The 20380-nt window shown below is 37.1% G+C and overlaps 1 protein-coding gene across 1 annotated transcript; it reads right to left on the bottom strand.

Annotated features, from left to right (window-relative positions):
* Positions 1 to 5850: 5850 nt before the first annotated feature.
* LOC129260962 (cytochrome P450 2U1-like) lies at positions 5851 to 19171 on the bottom strand. Its single transcript, XM_054898978.2, has 4 exons — positions 18694 to 19171; positions 10277 to 11296; positions 8437 to 9713; positions 5851 to 6553 (listed from the first exon to the last, which is right to left on the bottom strand). Exons 1-3 carry the CDS (start codon positions 19061 to 19063, stop codon positions 9529 to 9531), a joined length of 1575 nt encoding a protein of 524 aa, XP_054754953.1. The 5' UTR covers positions 19064 to 19171; the 3' UTR covers positions 5851 to 6553; positions 8437 to 9528.
* Between the last annotated feature and the right edge of the window lie 1209 nt (positions 19172 to 20380).

Genomic DNA, 20380 nt, shown 5'->3' with positions numbered 1-20380 from the left:
AATTTTAAAATTGGAATAATTTGTTTCTATATCCTGGCGCCACGTTGTCAAATTTTAGGACAAGACACAAGAAAATGAAGAGATTATCATTAGAAGGTAATGTAATCTAGTATGCTCATATCATCTTGGAGCCGAAAAGATAGCGGGATGCGCTTTCAAGAATGTGAAAAATTACCGAATGATACAAGCAAAAAGAGAAAAAGGCTGAAAGCTCAGCCCTAAGGTACCAGGAAAGGAATGGATACTGAAGTAAAGGGGAGATGAAGAGAGAGGGGAGAGTGAGGAGAGGAGAGAGAGAAGGAGAGAGGGAAAGATGGGAGGGGGGGGGGGGAGAAAGGCGGAAAGAGATATTATAAACAGACGATATAAGGTGCCAATGTTAAGCCGGTTTCGATTAGATGGAATTGAAACAAGAGGTGAAATAGTGCAGCTTTCGAAGGCATTTGATACTATCGATCATGATATATTATTGTACAAGCTTGAGCATTATGGTGTTCGTGGGGGTAGCCTTACGTTGGTTTAAAAATTACTTAAAGAATAGATGTCGGTATGTAATGAATAATGGAGTTAAATCACAATCTAAGGAGGTTAAATGTGGTGTACCCCAAGGTTCGGTTCTGGGTCCATTATTGTTCTTGATTTATGTTAATGACATTATAAATTCATCAAAATTGTTTACTTATTCACTATTTGCAGATGATAATTGCTTACTTTCCCCCAACAAAGATATGTTTACTCTTATATCCTCAACTAACAATGAAATTAAAAAAATATTTAAATGGTTTTGCTGTAACAAGCTTTTATTAAATGCTAGTAAAACTCAATATGTTGTCTTTAGAACAAGGGGTAAAAGAGTCCCTGAAGATACTAATCCATTATCAATCGGTGGCCATCAGATCAATCGGCATGATCGGAGTCAAGATGTAAGGTTTCTGGGAGTTGTAGTTGATGATCATTTATCATGGAAAAATCACCTCAGTTATGTTTGTACTAAGGTATCAAGGAGTGTTGGTGTCATTTATAAGTTACGTTTCTCTCTACCTCAGCAGACCTTATTAACTCTTTACAATGCTATTATTATGCCACACTTGCATGGGGAAATACATATAGGAACCATTTAAAAAAAATGCTAATTCTTCAAAAGAAAGTTATGAGGCTGATAACATATTCGAAATACAGATGTCCAAGTATTCCTTTATTTCTGCAATTGAAGATTTTGCCTCTCGATGATTTAGTCTCCTTCAATTGTTTGATATTTATGTACAAATCACAATCCTCTAAAAACTGTTCATTTTAAAAAGATGCATTTGTTGTTAACTCGAATGTCCATTTGTACAATACACGGCAAAAAATTCTTATCCACCAACCACTTGCAAGAACAGATACTGCTTTGAATTCTTTTGTGATAGTTTGTATCAAAGAATGGAATAAGTTACCACAAAGCTTTAGATCCAGTCCAACACTGCCAATATTTAAAATTCATGTCGAAAATATTTATTTGAAATATTACAAAATATCTTAAATTGAATCTTGATAAACCATATGTGTGTGTGTGTGTGGATTTTTTAATGTATTTTTCTTAATTCATCTCTAGATTATCATTGTATATATATTTCATCTCATTCTTGCTGTAATGTTCTATGTAAGGGGCCCCCTCTCACAAGCTTTGCTTCTATGGGGTCCCAAACCTATCATGTCTTCTAATTTTTTGTTAAACTGTGTACTATATCTCCTGTTTTGATTGGTTTAAATAAACTTGAACTTGAACACTTCAAGGGTCCCTACGTCCCATATTTAAGTTGCTTCCCAACGATGTACGGTGCTGATGTCGCGATTTAAAATATCAAACTATATTTTACAGATTTTTCGATAATCTTTGGTAGAAAATTGTTTATCGCTAAGCTATACCGCTTTAAAAAATGAGCTTTAGACCTCATCACCAGCCAATTGTTAGGGAGATATCAAAGGGACAGTATAGTACAGGGTTTACCATTATAGTAAGCGCTAAGAAGTAAGATAAAATTATTTTTGCGATACAAGGGTTTACTGACGGTTAGTCTAACATCACTTGGTCTAATCATCAGATGGACTAACAACATTCGGTTTAAACCCACTTAGTCCAATTCTCTTTTGGTCTAATGACCACTTGGTCTTATAGCCAACTAGACTAATGACCACTTGGTCTAATAGCCAATTGGTCTAATGACCACTTGGTCTAATAATTAAAAAAATAATCAAATTTTTTTGAAATTTTCAAAAAGCTTTGGGGAAGAAAAAAAATATTTGGGGATGAAACAAATTTTGGGGATATTTTGTCTATTTAAGGGGACTTTTGAAGGTTTTGGTGAATAACAATAAAATTTGCTATTTTATGTAAAATAACGCTGATAAACGATCACAGAGGTGAAATAAGTAAGATTTTTATTCATCCACATCTATGTAGGCCTATACGATCTACTGTAGATAGTTTAACCCAATCAGGGTTCCCAGTTTTTCAAGAAAACAAAAATCCAAATGAAAATTAGACCAAGTGCCGTTTAGCCCAACTGGGCATTAGACCAATTGGCGATTAGACCAATTGGTCATTAGACCATTTGGCTATTAGACGAAGTGGTCATTAGACCAAATGGATATTAGACCAAGTGGTCATTAGACCATTTGGCTATTAGACCAAGTGGTCATTAGACGAATTGGATATTAGACCAAGTGGGAATTAGACAAATTAGATATTAGACCAAGTGAGAATTAGCCCAACTGGTTACTAGCCCAAATGGAAATTAGACTAATTGGATATTATACCAAGTGGGAATTGGACGAATTGGATATTACCTGAACTGGTTGTAGACAAAATGAGTTTAGACTATGTGAAGTTGGACGAACTGATAAGGAGACCAAGTGGTATTAGACCATCCGATAATTCACCGATACGAGTACTAAATACTATACTTATTTCAATATATTATTAGGCCTATTATGTTAAAATTATCATTAGCATCGAATGATTCATCATCATTATTGTATCCTTGACAATTTTATCTTCACAAATATCAATATTATTTGGCACTATCATTATAGTCTTTTCAGTCCCAAAAATCCTGCTTTACAGGAGTGCCCTGTATACATAGTAATGATTTACAAAATACATAAAACACACACAAACAAATTAAGGCCCGAATTTACAAAGGAATCTTAAATCCCCTTTGGGTTTAAACCCCCTCCTGGGTTTTAAGTCCACGGTTTAAATCCGGAGGGGGTTTAAAGCACCAAAAACCAGGAGCGAAGTCTTTTTGTGAATTCTGGCCGATGTGTTCCACATTACATGTATTACTTACATTTGTAGAGAAATTTGACCTGTTTTGACCTTAAATGACCTTAAACTGACGTATACGTGATTGAAATGCCCAGTGATCCATATATTTTTTTTTTTTTGCATTTGATTTAGCTTTAATTTGATACCAAACATGACTGTTTATTGTGTAAAACATGTAAGTCATATTTGAGAGGTATTTGAAAAAGTGGGCGTGGCCTATGACGTCAATAAAAAATGCGCAAGGGTGCCCAGGTGGCACCCGTCGGATTCTTGAAGTAGAGCGTTGTGGCCCAGTGGATTAGTCTTTGAAACAGATTGTGCTGCACTCAACCCAGGTGAGGTGAATGGGTGCCCGGTAGGAAGAAATTCCTTGGAATGCTTGAGCGCCTAGGCATCCCAGCTACAGTCGGGGTAATAATAATAGCAGGGCCCGCTGGGAGAACAGTTTTCAGAACTGAAGTGGCTTCCCTTGGTCAATATAGACACCCTATACTACAACGTTCAGCTATAAACTTGGATACATACTCAACTTCACGGACATGTTGGGAATCTACTTGACTAGTAAAAACGCTGTTTTAAGTGTTTATAAACTCTGTTTACTATATGAGCCTTATAGTACTCGTTTAAACAGATTAGTGTTTAAATCTTTTAAACAATAAAGTTTTGATTTTAAAATGTAATTTATTAATTAATTTTCAATAAATTAAGCATGTTTGTTTAAACTGTAGAACTACTGTAAGGTTCATATAATAAACAACGTTGTATAAATTTTAAACATCTTTTTAACAATGTAGCTAGATGAGCAAACTTGGGTAAATATCAAACTTCATGTTTTCGTAAAGCAAGTGTCAAACCATAGCATATGTTGTCCAAATCCAACTTGATATCGGTACCAAGCGGTTGGTTATGATGTGATTCTTTAAAAAAAAAACATTTTAAAAACCTCACTAAAGCCATACCTTTGTCAGAAAACTGGCGTCATCATGGCATTACGTAGATATGTTTTTTTGATGGGGGCAGGATGCGTAAACTGTTTCGACAAAACTTGAAAGAAAGGGAGTAAAACAATCGAGCTTATCATCGGGGCGCTTTTGCATTTTGTAAAGTGAAATTGAAGCATTTTGTGCACAATTTTGGTGCATTTTGTGAAAATTTCAAAATTTCTGGGAACAACTGCCCCCCCCCCCCCAAGTACGGTCATGGGCGTCATGCAATGAAGCCATCTTTAACCACGTTAAGTTGCCCCATGGCTTTATACGCAACACTGGTCCAAACTGTCGTTTCGTTATTGCATAGTGCGAGTGAATTCCTATAACCTTAATAAGAATAATTTAATGTGAAAAATATTTCATCTGGATTATTACCGAGTTTCAATGTACTAAGAACAGATTTTAACTTAAGCTGTAATTCAAAATTACTGAAGGATTGTCACAGCCTCTAGCACGCAATAGCAGGCCACACAACACAAACTGAGGTCTTAACTGATGTATATAGAGGAAAACTCCAGTCATTACTATCCGGTGTTTAATCTAAAGTGTTAATTCAACACACATTCGTGTTATTTCACCATCTTTGGTTGTTACTTTAACACTGTTTGGTGTTATGTTCTAGGATCCAATTTAAACACTGTGACATCAGAGTGTTATCATGTAGGGACACCAATTGGTGTCGTTTTTTTTTAATACATCCCAGATTAAGAGCGTAACAGTCGTGAGTTCCTTATTAACTGGCAGCTTTAACAACAATCTTTAATGTGAAATCATGTATGTATGTGTTTTTCATTTAATTTCGTATTTCAAGTTTTCCATGTAAATCCTTTGTCCTTTAATCATGCAAGCGAACCACACCAAAATAAATTATTTGCGATGAAATTTTTATTAGATGTAAAATAATTTTTTTTCACAGATGATTTCTCATTTTCGACCTACCGGGAATATTGCTATGTCAGACAAGCAATGGCGTTCCCATATGCAACGATAAAAACCGACTTATGCAATCCAGCGGTATCACAATGATGAATGGATTTTGATGATAAATTTTGAGTGAATTTGAATGAATCGTAAATACTGTATTTTTAAGACCACTTGCAAAGATTACATGAATCATAACTCACGAGTGAAAAAGAACTATTTCACTCCAGCAATGAATGCAAAACGCAGGTAACGTTTCGCGCATTTTACGTTAGATTTGCTATTTTACTTATACAAGGTTTACATAACACAATGGAAGACACGTCGAATGAATTGTATATAGTGAATTTATGTACGTATGCATGGAATTATGATCTGATAATAATTATATGAGGTGTCTTCTACGAACAAAAAAAAATCTCACACATTATTTTCAACCCCCTTGATAAAGGCACTGATCCGTGAGACAGAGAAAGACCGACGGCACAAGTCATCCACTCCAACCCAAACGAAATTATTTTGTTCACAAGTAGTGCCTTCCCGTTCCATTCCTCACCCTTTAAACTTTGTAATGGAGGAATACATGAAAATACGACAAATTGGAAGTGATATTTTTTTCATTGGCTTTCGATTTATTTGGAATGGGAAACTATAGGTTTTGTGTGATAAAAGAATGTTGATGTTCCTCATTTGTATTCAAATTTCACTCAATTTTTTATCAGATACAAGTAGTGAACAATCATTATCTGCCTGGTTTCATGACGTTTTCAGCATCTAAACGAATTTGACTTACAATGTCAGAACAAGTTTGCATTACATGTATTAACCTTGGATGTATACTATAAAATCACGGAGCTAACAATGCACATTAATGTATCTGAAAGAAAATAATGAAGTAATAAATAAATGATTTTTATAATGCATATGGTTTCATCGAGTGCCATGTCTCACTAAATCCTAACTTAATTTTCCAGCTTCATCTTCTTAATTAATCGGTTCTTCATATTAACATATAATTTCTAAACATGCAAAACTTAGAAGAAACGAGATCAATGTACATGAAAACGTGAAATGAAACGAACCAAACTCTCTCCAATCTGGTCTTCGAGAAATTCGTTGGAAATAATACAATATTTCAGGCTAAATATTTCAAGTTGGAATTACAATACCTCTTGTGGCATTTGTGTGTGGGTTAAGAAGTTGTTTACCTTCCTACGAAATCTATTATTATCGTAAATACTCAGTGATAGCAGCTCGTCAACTGAAGAGGCGACCCTGTTGAAAGAAAACTGGTGAAACATGCAATAACGCTTCTCCGTCACAAAAGGTGAACCTACACTCATGGGCGGAAATCCCAGGGGGGACAGGGGGGACGTGTCCCCCCTACCAAAAATAGTAGGGGGGACACAATATCAAATGTCCCCCCTACTATTTTTGTATTTTATGATGAAAAATGCATCACTCACATTCGAAATAATACATGTATTTTAGACTAAATGACCTTACATTTTGGGTGAAAAACTTTTTTTTTTTGCTTTTCAAATTTTCCAGAGTGAATAAAATAAGATGAGGGGAAGACTTGGAAAATAAAAAAAATCTTTCATGTCACTATATAAAATTTTCGGTCGCGCTTCGCGCTCACATTGCCTGTTAGGTGATTGTTCAATATGGAGCTTAAATATCAAGTTTGGAAGTCAATATACATTACACATTTCACCTCGGAAATCGAACTTTCATTATTTTGTGTGATTTACAAACTGATTTTAAAAAGTGCTCTGTTAAAATGACAGCTTTATGGTCTGAATAAGTACCTTTTATTTTCGTGTATTCCATTTAGTTTGAAAAATATCCCTTTTCAAGTCTGATTGTCAAAACGTATCAGATAGCGCTATACTCGCTCGCATTTTGATTGGCGAGTTATGTATGTCTCAATATTGATTTTCATGACAGTTTTTCAAAGATTTTGGCTCTCGATTTGCGCTCGCATAGATGCATTCTATTCATAATTACAAAAGTGCTTGAAATGTCCAGTTTTCAGGCCATAATATCATCAGATTTCTCGCCCTCATTAGGCATTAATAAATAAGATATTAATTTAATTGTTAAATTGTCCCTTTTGTTTATCTCGCGCTTAGCAAGAGGAATATGAAGATAGTCATCATTTTCATATGACATGTCCTAAGGATGTCCCGGTCATATATGTCAAAACTCAAATGATAATGAAATCTATCAGCTCTTTATTAACTGATTAAGTGCGATCCATATCCACCTCACAATTTTCCTACATATTGCTTGAAATAAATAGCTGAAATTGACTCTTTTTTCAGAACGGAATATTAAATAGTTTAAGCTCGCGCTTCGCGCTCGCTTTGATTTTGATGATAAAAGATGTATTTAGAATGCCTAGATTCTAGGTCTAAATATGAAACACGCGCGCGCATGTTTATTCAGATACTCAACTTGTTCTCTATTTAAACCATTATCCAGTTTCAGATAACAATATCAAAAATTTTCTGCTCGCGCTTAGTGCTCGCATTATTAATGAAGGAAGATCCCCTATTACTCATTATTTTCATGATTTACAAAACGTGAATAGAGTGTCCCGTTTTTAGGTCTAAATCTCGATTTTTTTTCCGCTCGCGCTTCGCGCTCGCATCAATTGTTTAGTTATATACCTACATGTATCTGTTTAAATTACAAAAAGTGCTTAGAATTTTCTTTCCTTAGGTAAAATTTCAGCACGCGCTTCGCGCTCGTATTAGTTAATTTTTAAAATGTGTAACGTCTTCATGGCTAACTGCAAGCAGTCTTTAACAGGTACCTTTTCCATCAGTTCATTTCTGCTCGCCCTTCACGTTTGTAGTAATTATTCATTTACATACACATCTTTCTCAGGATAGCAAACATTGCCCAGAAATGTTCAAAATTTTAGGAAAAAATACATAATATTTCTTAAAAAATTTAGCTCGCGCTTCGCGCTCGCATTATATAAATAAGGATTATGATATTATATATATATATTTATTCATAAGAATAAAGCTAAGAAGTGACCATGAGGACTATCCCTTCAATGAAACAAACAAAAATCATCTTCGAGCGGCCGATCGGGGATTAACATATTATGGCTGAAAAAAAATCGCCCCCCCCCCCTATTGGCGAAGGCTGGATCCGCCCCTGTGGTCCCCCCTAACTTTCGGGACAGATTTCCGCCCATGCCTACACTAAAAAAAAAATCAATAGTTAAGGAACATCAAAGGAACTGTATGGAGAGGGAGTCGAATACAAAAGCTCGATATAAAAGTGACTGCCATGACGGACAACTATCCGGAAACACGACATAATGATCCTACGACATTTGCTCCAGTCTTAACCCTAGCTTACCAACATTTTCGCGACTGCGCGAAATCTGCGGCCGTGATCTTAAGGAGGGCCTAAAAGGCCCCCTCCGGACTTTAACCTCACAAAATAGCCCAGTTAAGTTAGGGTTAATATATCAGAGGGTAAAGGATAGGGTTAGGATTGTAATAGAGTCTTGGTTCAGAATAATGTTAAGATTATAATTAACGTTTATTTAGTTTTGGAGGTTAGGGTTTATGTTTGGCACAATGTGCAGATTTTTCATCAGAGCAATTGTCGCCGGAGCAAATATCATGGAACCAACTACCCATTGCGAGTAACAGAATAACCGCCCTTCATCAAATGTGGCCCGTTGTAATAAGAGTTGCGTTTACATGCAACAAACAAACAACCAAATAAACCACAAGACCCAAAATACGGGTTTGGTTGAAAAGCAAGTTACTTTGATTTTTTAGAGTTATATTTAATCGTAAGTTCGTAACTATACAACAGGCCCCAGAATTCGTAATTCATAACGCATAATTATCAATAATGGCGATCAGGTTTTAGATTCGCAATAGTTTCTTAATGATTGCGAGAGAATATTTTTTCATTGTCCATTAGTAATGATCAACTATCACCAACGGCAGACATTTGTAGGGGTCGCGAAAACGGCGGGGGGTGTGCTGTGTTCATTGGCGGCGGAGCAGAGGATTATCTTTTGTGTGGGGGGGGGGGGGACGCAACAATAGGCGTCCCCCCAAACACAAAATATAATCCTCTGCTCCGCCGCCAATGGCTGTGTTGGCTTCAGCTCCCACTTTTTTTTAACAAAACCGTGAACAAAAACGTAAAAATGACCATCTCGTTGTGATTTTTTGCATGGTCAACCCCCCCTTCCGCCCCCACTTTCAAAACCGTTCCGCGACCCCTGACTTGTTTGTTGAGAGCCAACCTCTCCCTAGACTCTTGCTATGAGTAACGCGGTATTGCACACACACTGAACGGCATTGGGTTGCGTGTGGCACCAACTTTTCCTGCAGTGCTGGGTGGAAGGGCGCCCTCAGGGATACGGAATTCGAAGCGGTGGAGAAGATGGGTGAAGAAGAAGTACAGTTCCATCTTGGCGAGTTGCTCTCCGAGACACTTTCTCCTGCCTTTAAAAAGAATGAACGAATAAACGAAAGTGATCATAGTCATATAACGCTTAAACACTAGACTCTGGCAGTATGCCTTTCAGTAAGGACTATAGATTGTAAATTGTAATTCTCTGCCAAATAAAGTACTCAAAAGATGATGTTGCCACCATTTACCAATTTAAGTCATCCCTAGAAAGGTATTTAAAAAAAAATCCAAAGAAGTTTGACCTATACTTCAGATAGGATAGATTAGTAAAGAACGACAAAGTTATGCTTCCAGTCTATACATCCAAGTATACTCAAGTAAGTAAGTTTTATAAAAAAGAGGAGACTTATGGAGCTACATCATTACTAACCCGCGAAATATTCTGAAAGGAAAAAAAAATACTGTTCTTATTTTTTATAATGTTTAGATTTCGTCTGGATTGCTTGATTAAAGAGTATAATATCGAAAGCGGTAATTGCTTTCAAGTCAAAATTGTCTTTTAAATTTTGAAATTAAGAACAGGCCTCAGAGATTCAATAACCCTTCTTTGTATAAAGATAGGGTCGAATCTTTTCAGCTTTCAAATTTTATTTACCTATGCAAAATGGGAGGAGCTCTTCTCGCTGAAGAACAGTCGTCCCCGTGTCATCTAAAAACCTTTCCGGTCGAAACTTATCAGGGTTCTTCCAGATCTTTGGATCATGGTGGACAGCCCAGATGTTGGGTAAGATCAGGGTATTTGCTGGAACATGGTGTCCATTAAGCGTAGTGTCCCAACTCGCTGAATGTGGCACACCAAGGGGAACAACCGATGCCGTCCTCTGGACTTCCAGAAGCACCGCTTCAGTGTAAGGGATTTGCTTACGATCCTCCAAGCTTGGCTTTCGAGTGCGTCCAAAAACACTGTCCAATTCTTCATGGATTTTACTTTGGACGTCTGGATGCAGTATGAGAAAGAGAATAGCCCATTTCAGTGTTGTGGCAGTTGTATCCGTTCCAGCTGCAAACAAATCCCCAAGAGTCTGACGCATATCTTCTTCATTAAAAATCACACCACCGTCAGAGTCGCTGGTGCCATTCGTACCACTGAACACATCTGAACCTACTGCACCTGCGCTGACTCGTTGTTGCATACGCTTCATTTCCTCATGGTACATCTGTACGAAACATGGCTCTTCAAAGGAAGGCCTCTGCAGGGCATCTTTGATCATGGCACTATCGAATTTCCTCCACTCTGCTTCGTTGTCAGCGAGTTTCTTCCAGACAGGCAATGGTAAGTACTGCAGCATGGGGATAAATCCTGTAGCGCCTGTCGACTCACAAATCTCGATTCCTTCGTGAATTATTTCCAGGAAACGCTTGAAGGCAGTATCATCATGCTTGAATCGCTTCCCAAAGACAATCCATGATACGATGTTGGAAACGGACACAGTAATATCGTGGGCAGGATTAAAAGGTTTGCCTTCGTAGCCAACAAAGACTTCGGACAACGTTTCAATTTCGTCCGTTATGTTCTCGACGAGACGAGATTTACCCATGCCGAGTTCTCGAAGGGCGGCAAGGCCGAAACGACGTTTCTCTCGCTGACTGTTACCCACGTGAGCTGAAATTATGCCTGCATAGAAAAAGAAGAAGAAATGGCTAATAACACGTAAAGGAAGACGTTGTAACAATTGAATAAAGGGGCATTCGTTTTTCCGGGATCAGATGTTTCGAAAACAAGAGAAGCAAAAGTCATTAAAAAATCGACAGGCATCTGCTACGTCCTTAACTTTCTAAAAACCACGCATGCGTAGATAATTTTTTTTAGTAGATCCATATCTGATACAATTTCATAGACAAGATACTTGACTCCAAAAGTTCCAGAGATTGCTAAAACCAAAAATAAAATTGAATGAAAAAAAAAGATCAACCGAAACGATTTTCTTCCACGCATGCAGCAAAAATGTCTTCTCAACGTCTTCTCCATTTTTCATGTCAATATTCAGAATAAAATAGCATAAGAATTAACCAATCCCTTAACTCCAAGGTAAGGGGGTCATTGTATTTTCTATTGCCTACATGATATTGTAGTACTTAGCGTTCTCCGGAACTTTTCCCATCATGGTGGTGTAATATGCCAATAGGGCTAAGATAACTAGGGCATATGTAATTTCATCATGAAAACATCAGATTTTACAACTTTGCTTCATCAGATTTTGCCGAGAGTTCACTCTTATACATTGACGACATGTAACAAGTTGTTTCTTTTTTTTTTGAGCGCTCTTTTCTTATGAATTAAAATTATATTGGTACAGTCTCGTGCGTCAAATTAGCCAGGATGAACGAAATGCCCCAGTGTCACGGGAATATATCTCTACTAAACAAAATTGATTGATAAATAATGACATAGTCTACGGAATTTTGGAATGAAGGATCATAGATGAATGAATGCTGACAAATATTCTTTAAAAAGCGCTCTTGATTCTCTAGCCGCAACTCGATCCAGAACCAGAAGGACGTCCAGACCGTACTCGCAAAAGATGAAAAACCGAACAAAAATACGTATAGCTCATCACGTTTATCCTGTCTTTATATAAAATTCCTCCGCTTTGAATTATTGTCTTTTTTCTTATCACGAGGATGCGATCTAGAGCTGGGGGTGGGGGGTCGATAGCCCCGTCCCCAGCTCGAGATCGCAGGGGCTCAAGGCTTCAATGATAAAATAAACTGCTCGGCACCTAGCATGTCTAGAGAATAGAACAATCAAAAGTTACACTATTCGTCATAATATATATATATATACATATATATGTGTGTGTGTGTGTGTGTATTCATATGTATATTTATATAAGGGAAAACGACAAGACGATTGGACGTTGCTGATGTAGACCACAAATTTCGGCTTCAAGCCTTCTTCATGGACTATATACACTGTAAAACGCTGTTTGAAATTTTCAGCACGTAGTTTAAGCCCGTCCCTCTAAACAATTGTTTAAACCTTTTAAACAAGTTCTTAAAAGTTTAAACAGTTACAATTTTTTTTTTAACAACTTATTATTAAAGTGACAGGCTTATAAACAACGTGATATTTTTTTTACTGTGTATGAGCAAAATAAAATAAAACAGATAGGCCTATACATGTATGTACAGATATAATAACAATGTCGTATATATATATTTATATATGGTACAATGTTCCCGTAATTATTGAACTAATATTGTTATCTTACTTTATGTAAACAATATATCAACATAATCGGCAGTCACTTTGAACATCGTGAGCTCAACCCTTGAACCTCCCAAACCTTTTATAACCCATAATGCAAGATTTAGGGTAATATAAATGGGTGCTCATAATATACACATGTCACGTTGAACGTTCAATTATTAATGTCATCTTTGTGCAAACAATTTTAGATATGAACGCAATCGACCAACGTCACCTCAAACCTTGAACATATCAAACTTTGTTGAACCCAGATAGCACCATTTTGAATGACAACGGGTCGTTCTATATATTCCCTTTCATGTTGACCATTCAATGTCGTCCTTGTGACAACAAAGAGAAGACCGTGAGGTATTACACTTGAACCTTGGTCACATTTGCTCTACGGCGGCCGTACGGCGAGTCGAAAACAGCCGTTTTAATCATTTTTATTCAAACCACCTGTACATAAAATGTTAAAACGGCTGTTTTCGACTCGCCGTACGGCCACATGTGAACAAATGTGACCAAGGTCTAGGCAACCGTCACGCCAAATAGTATCACAAAAAAAAAGGACTTCTCATACAATATGTACAGTCACAAAGCAGAAGGTCGTGTATATCATGTAGACGTCTTACTTATTACTTTGAATGGGTATTAAGTTATTGCAGGAAGTTATCAATATTTAAATTGATGTTATTTGTATACTTTTCCATCAATGTCTTTTTTTTAATTTGAGATATTATATATATTCTATTCTTGAGAAGGTATTTGAAACTTCAAGCAATTGGAATCCTTTGTATGTCTGCATTCATAGAATGCACCAAAAAAAAAATCACAATCTTGAATATTTGTAATACAATGATAACAATAATCATGCCAAATTATGAATTTATATTGCACAATTTGATACACACATGCGCGGCGACTTCTTTTTTTTAAATCTTATCTTTTTTTTTTTTTTTTTTTTTTTTTTTTTGGGGGGGGGATTCGAATGGGAGGGCGCCCTCCGCAATAAAACATAATAATGAATATGAAATAGTCATAGCTAATAGAGGATCATTATAGCCTACAACCGCTATAAAGCGCATATGATATTTCTACAGATTATTCATTGAAATCTCTTGGGAAAAGAGGTATTCGGTTTGGCTTATATAATCAATATAAATAACCATATCTATCCACTCTCTTTTTTAGTTTACTTCTTTGATTTTATCCAATTTTTAATCAGATCGTTTTCCTGTAAGTTTTCATGACAGTGAGGAAACAACATGAACCTGAACTACCAGATCGGATTTCCTGCCGTGTCTCGCTACATCAGTCGCGTAATGGCCGCAAAAATATCAGAGGGGTGGGTGCATGCAGGATTTATGAATGAGAGGGGCATAAATATTGATATTTGGGACAATTTTGTTTAAACTAACAACTCATCAATCCCCATAATCAATATGCCTATTTATTCAAAGGAGAGGCAAAGTGGGGACATGATTAGGCCTACACATTGGACCAAAAGAAGGATAAGGGCGATTCCATACTAGAAAAATCAGGCATTTTCACAACATTTTTCAACCTGCTGTCCAAACGAAGGAAAAACTTCAATTTGCTCTGTGGCAATTTTAAAGTACTACTGGGGAGACATGCAAAAAACTGACAACCAACAAAAATATGTTGTCCATATAGGTGAAGAGCTTAAAATGTTGCGTGTCGTACGGGACATTTCTGCGTCCCGTACGACACACACCATTTTCACCTATAATTTACCCATAATCATTTTTTGTGTGTTGGTTATTAGTTTTTCACATGACTACCCACTATAGCTTTATCATTGACAAAAATGATATTTTGTTGCTCAAGCATTCGGCTAGGAAACTAGAAATTGTTGTCAAAATGTCCCGTATGACACGTATAGAATCGCCCATAAGTTCAATCTAAAAACACAAAAGGTGAAAAAGGTGGCAAAGTGCCGAGGAGTGACAGTGTTTTCCATCCCTATAGTATCGTGTCACTCATCGGCTCTCGCTTTCAAAGGTTGATTTACCCCTTTCCATCCTTTCATTTTTTAGAGTGTACCCACCTTGATTCACGGCTTGTTGCACCCTTCAAATGTTCAAATATTCCTTGACAAGAGTGTCGTTATATTGTGCATATTAATTTGACATTATTGATTCAATGTCGCATAAAATGGGACAATGCTAAAGTGCGTTGACATTCATTATCTCACTTTGTAAACTATTGCAAGAGCAATGTTTGAATCTCTCTGATAAGGGTGAGTCCATTCGCCGGGGGCGAAATTATTTTTCCCACCGAGTTCTGGACCAACATATGAATATTCATGACTTGCGTCTTCGGATTGAGAGTACGCATGCGCGTGGACTTGGCCTCGACCAGTGCCGATCGTAAGCATTAACGTTGCTCAGAATGAATTAGCATCGTCAAATTACCGGTACCCTTAGGCCCTACATAGTTCTATAGGCCTTATAGGCTTAGATCTATATATACATCCAATTCTTAAACACTTATCAAACTAGCTGCCATTAATGGCAAGACATGTGCTAGGGTAGGGCTAGCTTAGGCTAGCGCATTAACTTTACCTCAAATCTGGACCTGTCTAATGCCTAATACTAATAGGAATAGCCGACTAATGCCATGGCTAACTTCGAACTTGTTAATTCCGAACTTTACGTTTGATTAGGTTTGGACCAATATTAGCTTATTTACCATGGTTTAATATGTCTCGTCCGTATACAGAACCAGTCCTAGATCTAAAAAAACAACAACTTAGTTCTAGTCTAGTCTCGATCTAGACTCTGATCTACGCGCTATCAGCATGGAACCACTAGTGTACCAAAGGGGGGGGGGGGCAGACTGCCCCCCTGACGAGTCACAACTGATTCAGGGGACGTGCCCCCCCTTGAGAAGCCAAATTAATAATTTGTAATGTAAAAATGCAATGAAAAAGACGTATGTCCCCTCTTTTGAATGTGAAGATTTTTTTTTTCTTGTCAAATTTTTTTCAGCTACGAAATCCATAATTTTGGGTGAAGACGGGGATCAAGATCACTGACGTTAATTTGTGCCTGACGTTAGAATACGTTCCATGCACGCACTGGTGTACCTAGGATTTTCCAAAAGGGGAGCAATTTTTTTAGAGGATATTTCGTCCGCGAACAATGTGACAAGCCCCCCCCCCCCCCCAAAAAAAAAGGGTATTCACCCCAAATTATGGATTTCTTAGCTGAAAAAAAAATTGACAAGCAAAAAAAAAAGATCTTCACGATCAAAAAAGGGGACATACGTCTTTTTCATTGCATTTTTACATTACAAATTATTAATTTGGCTTCTCAAAGGGGGCACGTCCCCTGAATCAGTTGTGACTCGTCAGAGGGACAGTCTTTCCCCCCCCCCCCCTTGGTACACTAGTGGTTCCATGCTGATGCAGCGTAGATCAGAGTCTAGATATATAGAGACTAGACTAGAACTAAGATAAAATTTTTTTAGATCTAGGACTGGTTTTGTATACGGACTAGACATATTAAACCATGGCAAATAAGCTAATATTTGTCTAAACCTAATTAAACGTGAAGTTCGGAATTAACCAGTTCGAAGTTAACCATGGCATTAGTCAGCTATTCAGTATTGTAGTCAAGGCTCAAACCTCCAAGGCCAAGGCTTTAATACCCAAGGCCAAGGCTTCAATACCAAAGACCAAGGCCAAGGCATGGAAACCCAAGGCCAAGGCCTGAAAACCTCAAGGCCAAGGCATTTCAAACTTACGATATACAGAACAATGAACTAACAATACTTAGGCGGCAGACATCACACATGGTAAAATGTATGTGAGCGAGGGGACTGAGCGAGAAAAAAAAAAAACCTTTGTACATTTAAAACAAAAATAATTTCATGATAGAGACATATTAAAATAATGATATAGTTACCTGTGTACACATAATCCATAATTTTTCTATAGGCGATTTACATTGCAATAATTATTATTACCACGGTCATCTGATCCTGGCATTCTCAACGTATGTTTTCTCCACTCTCTGGGACAGGGGCAGCAGAAAATTATTATGGGGGGGGGGGTCAACGCCAAAAAGGCACCCATTTTTCAAAATGAGTTTTTTGTGCAAACAGATACATGTATTTTAAAAATGAGATTATGAACTGCGTGAAGTAAGTGTGTGTTTTATAGAAATTAAGTTGAGCAAAGGCTTTCTAAAGTGATTTTTAATTATAAGATAGATATTTTGCTTTAGGTTTTACTTCTCATCGAGAAAGCATAGCGAGCAAGCGGTTTTGAAAAAAAAAAATTCTGAAGTTGTAAAACTTGATTTATGGTCAATTATGGGGCTAATCATTGTTGAAATTTCCTTGCGCGATGTTGCCAGCGCGAATCACGAGCTCAAACTTCTTGACATGTCGTGTAATAAGACATGGAAATTATTTTATTCTGAGCTGGATTTGTAATCATGAAAAAGATGTGTATCTAACTAAAAAATAACTTTGCGCTCGCTAATTCTTTTTATATACTGACCAGTAAAGGAAGCAGTTAATTAATTAATTAGTTAATTACTGCATTTTAAATAAGAAAACTCACCAATAAAAAATAATGCGAGCGCAAAGCGCGAGCTCAAAAATTTGTGATATTCCAACCTGAAAACTGGACATTCTAAGCATTTTTTTGTGAACGGGAAGAGAACGAGTACAATAATTGATGCGAGTGCAGGAAGCGAGCCAAATATTTGTGATATTTCAACCATAAAGCAACATTCTATACATTTTTGTAACCATTAGCAGTACTGTACTAAACAATAATTGATGCAAGCACGATTCAAAATCTGCGATTTTCGAACCTAAAATGTATTATGTTTTATTATTAAAGAAGTCTACGCGCATGCGTACTCTCAATCCGAAGACGCAAGTCATGAATATTCATATGTTGGTCCAGAACTCGGTGGGAAAAATAATTTCGCGTCCCGCGGACCCATGCCTCAAGTGCCGCGCCAGAATATTATCATAATAGAGCCCACATCCGTTATAAAAATGTTCTGGCGCGGCTCTTGAAATTAGCTGGGGAGGGTAGCAGGATGAATTCAGGCGTTATTTTTTTCTTCACATTTTACATCATCATTATCTTTTAGTCTTAATTATAGCAATCTCTTGAGGGACAATGATGTTCTAACCAAAAAAAGTTTCAGTTTACCACTTTCGCAAAACAATATAAAACATCATCAAAAGACAATTTCATAGTAATAACTAAACATAGGAATATACATAAATAGAGACACTAATAAATAGACATCAGTGCCAATTTTCTACCAATAACGTAGAAAATAAATATAATACAATATGAGAAACAGGTCTCCTGTATTATCGTTCAGTCTTTTGGGGGCAGTCTACTTCCAATTATGGCCAAAGCTTCTATTTTTATTACTCTCATAATTATAACGTTATAAAAAATTACAAAGGGTTAATTAGTTTCAGAGATCTTTTTTGTTTTAAATTAACACCATAACATGGCATCTTTGAATATTTTTAATCCATTAATGAATGAAAATGTATTAATGGTGTGATATATCGAAAACAGCAAGGTTTCGTCATGATGTAAGCAAAATATTCAATGGTTTATAAGATGGAATAATATCTTAATAACATGTTTGCGTAACGTTATCTTCGTAAAATGATTATTATGGCCACTCAAGGAAACAACAAGAGACAATAACGGACAATATCTACGTGTTACGTAATACCTCTCGGGAAAAAGACGGTTGTTTATACAACACTAGTAATGATCATGGCGATTATTCCAACTTTCGTTTACTTACCCTTCCCTTTCGTAATGTACTCCATCATCCCAAATCTAGGTCGATCTGCGAAATCGTCCCCAGACTTCGCCAAAGCCTCTTTCATTGAGTTGAAATCGTTGATTACGAGTGTGGGGATCATTCCGATTCGACTCAAGAACACCGGGCCGTACTTGGAGGACAGACCAGCGAGAAGCTTGTAGGGTTCGTCGCCGACGAGACTGGGGATGATTCCAATGATCGGCCACTCTACCGGGCCCCGCGGAGGAAGCGATTTTATTTTTTCATCTCTGCTTTGGTAGAAACGATGGGTGAAAAATAGACTGAGCAGAAAAACAAGAAGAGCTACTAAGGATGTTGTTGTATCCATAAAGCTAAGAAGAGTCTCCATTTTTGTACTGGTCAAAGTAGTCAAGCTCCAGGGAGCCTACGAACGAGTTTCGGCTACACTTCGTGTTGATACTGTGCTATACCATGGAACTATATCACAGATGGCTATACCATGGACCATGCATACCGGCGCTACAACGCTATTATCTAAGGACCCACACAGGTTTCGTAATCAATTCCGACATGATATAAACTAGTCTCGAGATCCAGACCGTATCAGTGCCAATTATACGCCTTTTGCATAGGCCTACGTACTGAACGCGTAGCGACTAGCGACCCCCAAATGAATGTGCATTTTTGTCGACCTGCCAATCAGCCGGGTCAAATGAGCGAGCCCTCGATCCATGATTTGAACTCGGTACTCGATTGACGAGTCGATATAATATACCAGGCGCGTCTAAAGAAACGCATGAAATAAAAAGCATCTCTTTTTCAAGATTGGGGCACGAAACGCACGTAAGGTAATTAGGGTGTCAAAAACACTAAAATACTGAAAAAGGGTTATTTCGCTGGGAAATTAGCTACGTGTTTACGGTCAAATTTTCGAGGGTTTGAAAAAAAGACTAACATGCTCTTTAAGGATGTACTTTAATTTTACCCCAACACTGTTTAATAGGGTCCGATTTCAGCGAAATGTAGGAGGTGGGGCGGTACAAGGGGATGCTCCAGGCTGAAGATATTTATGCTTCCATAAATAAAGTAAAATTCACAGAGCAAAATGCTGAAAATTTGATCAAAATTGAATAACAAACTGCATTTTAAAGATTTTCATTATTCCGTTGAAACAATTATCGGCACGTCTTTATGAATATTAATTTAGGTGGGCTGATGATGTCATATCCCCACTTGTTCTTTTGTATTTTATTTATGTGAAATTAGGTTTATTCAAAAATTTTCTCCCAAGAACTTAAACAATTGGATTGATAACTATTAAGAGCATTTGTTATTTATTGTGCAACTTTTTTCATCATAATAGACACACATCATGAAACAATTATTAGTTCATGTAATAACATATGAAAAGGGAATGTGGGGATGTGACATCATCAGCCCACCTTATGAATATTCATGACGTCGTGCATATAACCGTTTTCACAAAATATTGCAAAACTTCAAAATTCAATAACTTCGTTATTTGTCATCTGATTTTGATGAAATTTTCTGCATTTTGCTCTGTGAATTTTACTCTATTTATTTAGATATAAAATTATCAGCCCGGAGCGTCCTTTAAACCCAATGTAAGTTAAGGTAAAGCCGACACAGGGCGGATCCAGCTTTCGCCAATGGGGGGGGGGGGCGATTTATTTTTTCACCCATT

The sequence above is a fragment of the Lytechinus pictus genome, unplaced genomic scaffold, assembly GCF_037042905.1.
Source record: "Lytechinus pictus isolate F3 Inbred unplaced genomic scaffold, Lp3.0 scaffold_19, whole genome shotgun sequence".
Taxonomy (NCBI): domain Eukaryota; kingdom Metazoa; phylum Echinodermata; class Echinoidea; order Temnopleuroida; family Toxopneustidae; genus Lytechinus; species Lytechinus pictus.
The sequence above is the reverse complement of the archived record's forward strand: the minus strand, read 5'-3'. Positions and strand labels throughout refer to the sequence as shown.

Bases quoted from the DNA above. Each gene is read 5' to 3' on its own strand.
- LOC129260962 (XM_054898978.2), bottom strand. From the start codon at position 19,063: ATGGAGACTCTTCTTAGCTTTATGGATACAACAACATCCTTAGTAGCT. The intron at 11,297-18,693 runs GTAAGTAAACGA...TTTTCTATGCAG, and splicing joins GTACATTACGAAAGGGAAGG to GCATAATTTCAGCTCACGTG. The intron at 9,714-10,276 runs GTAAATAAAATT...TTCTTTTTAAAG, and splicing joins GCTCCTCCCATTTTGCATAG to GCAGGAGAAAGTGTCTCGGA.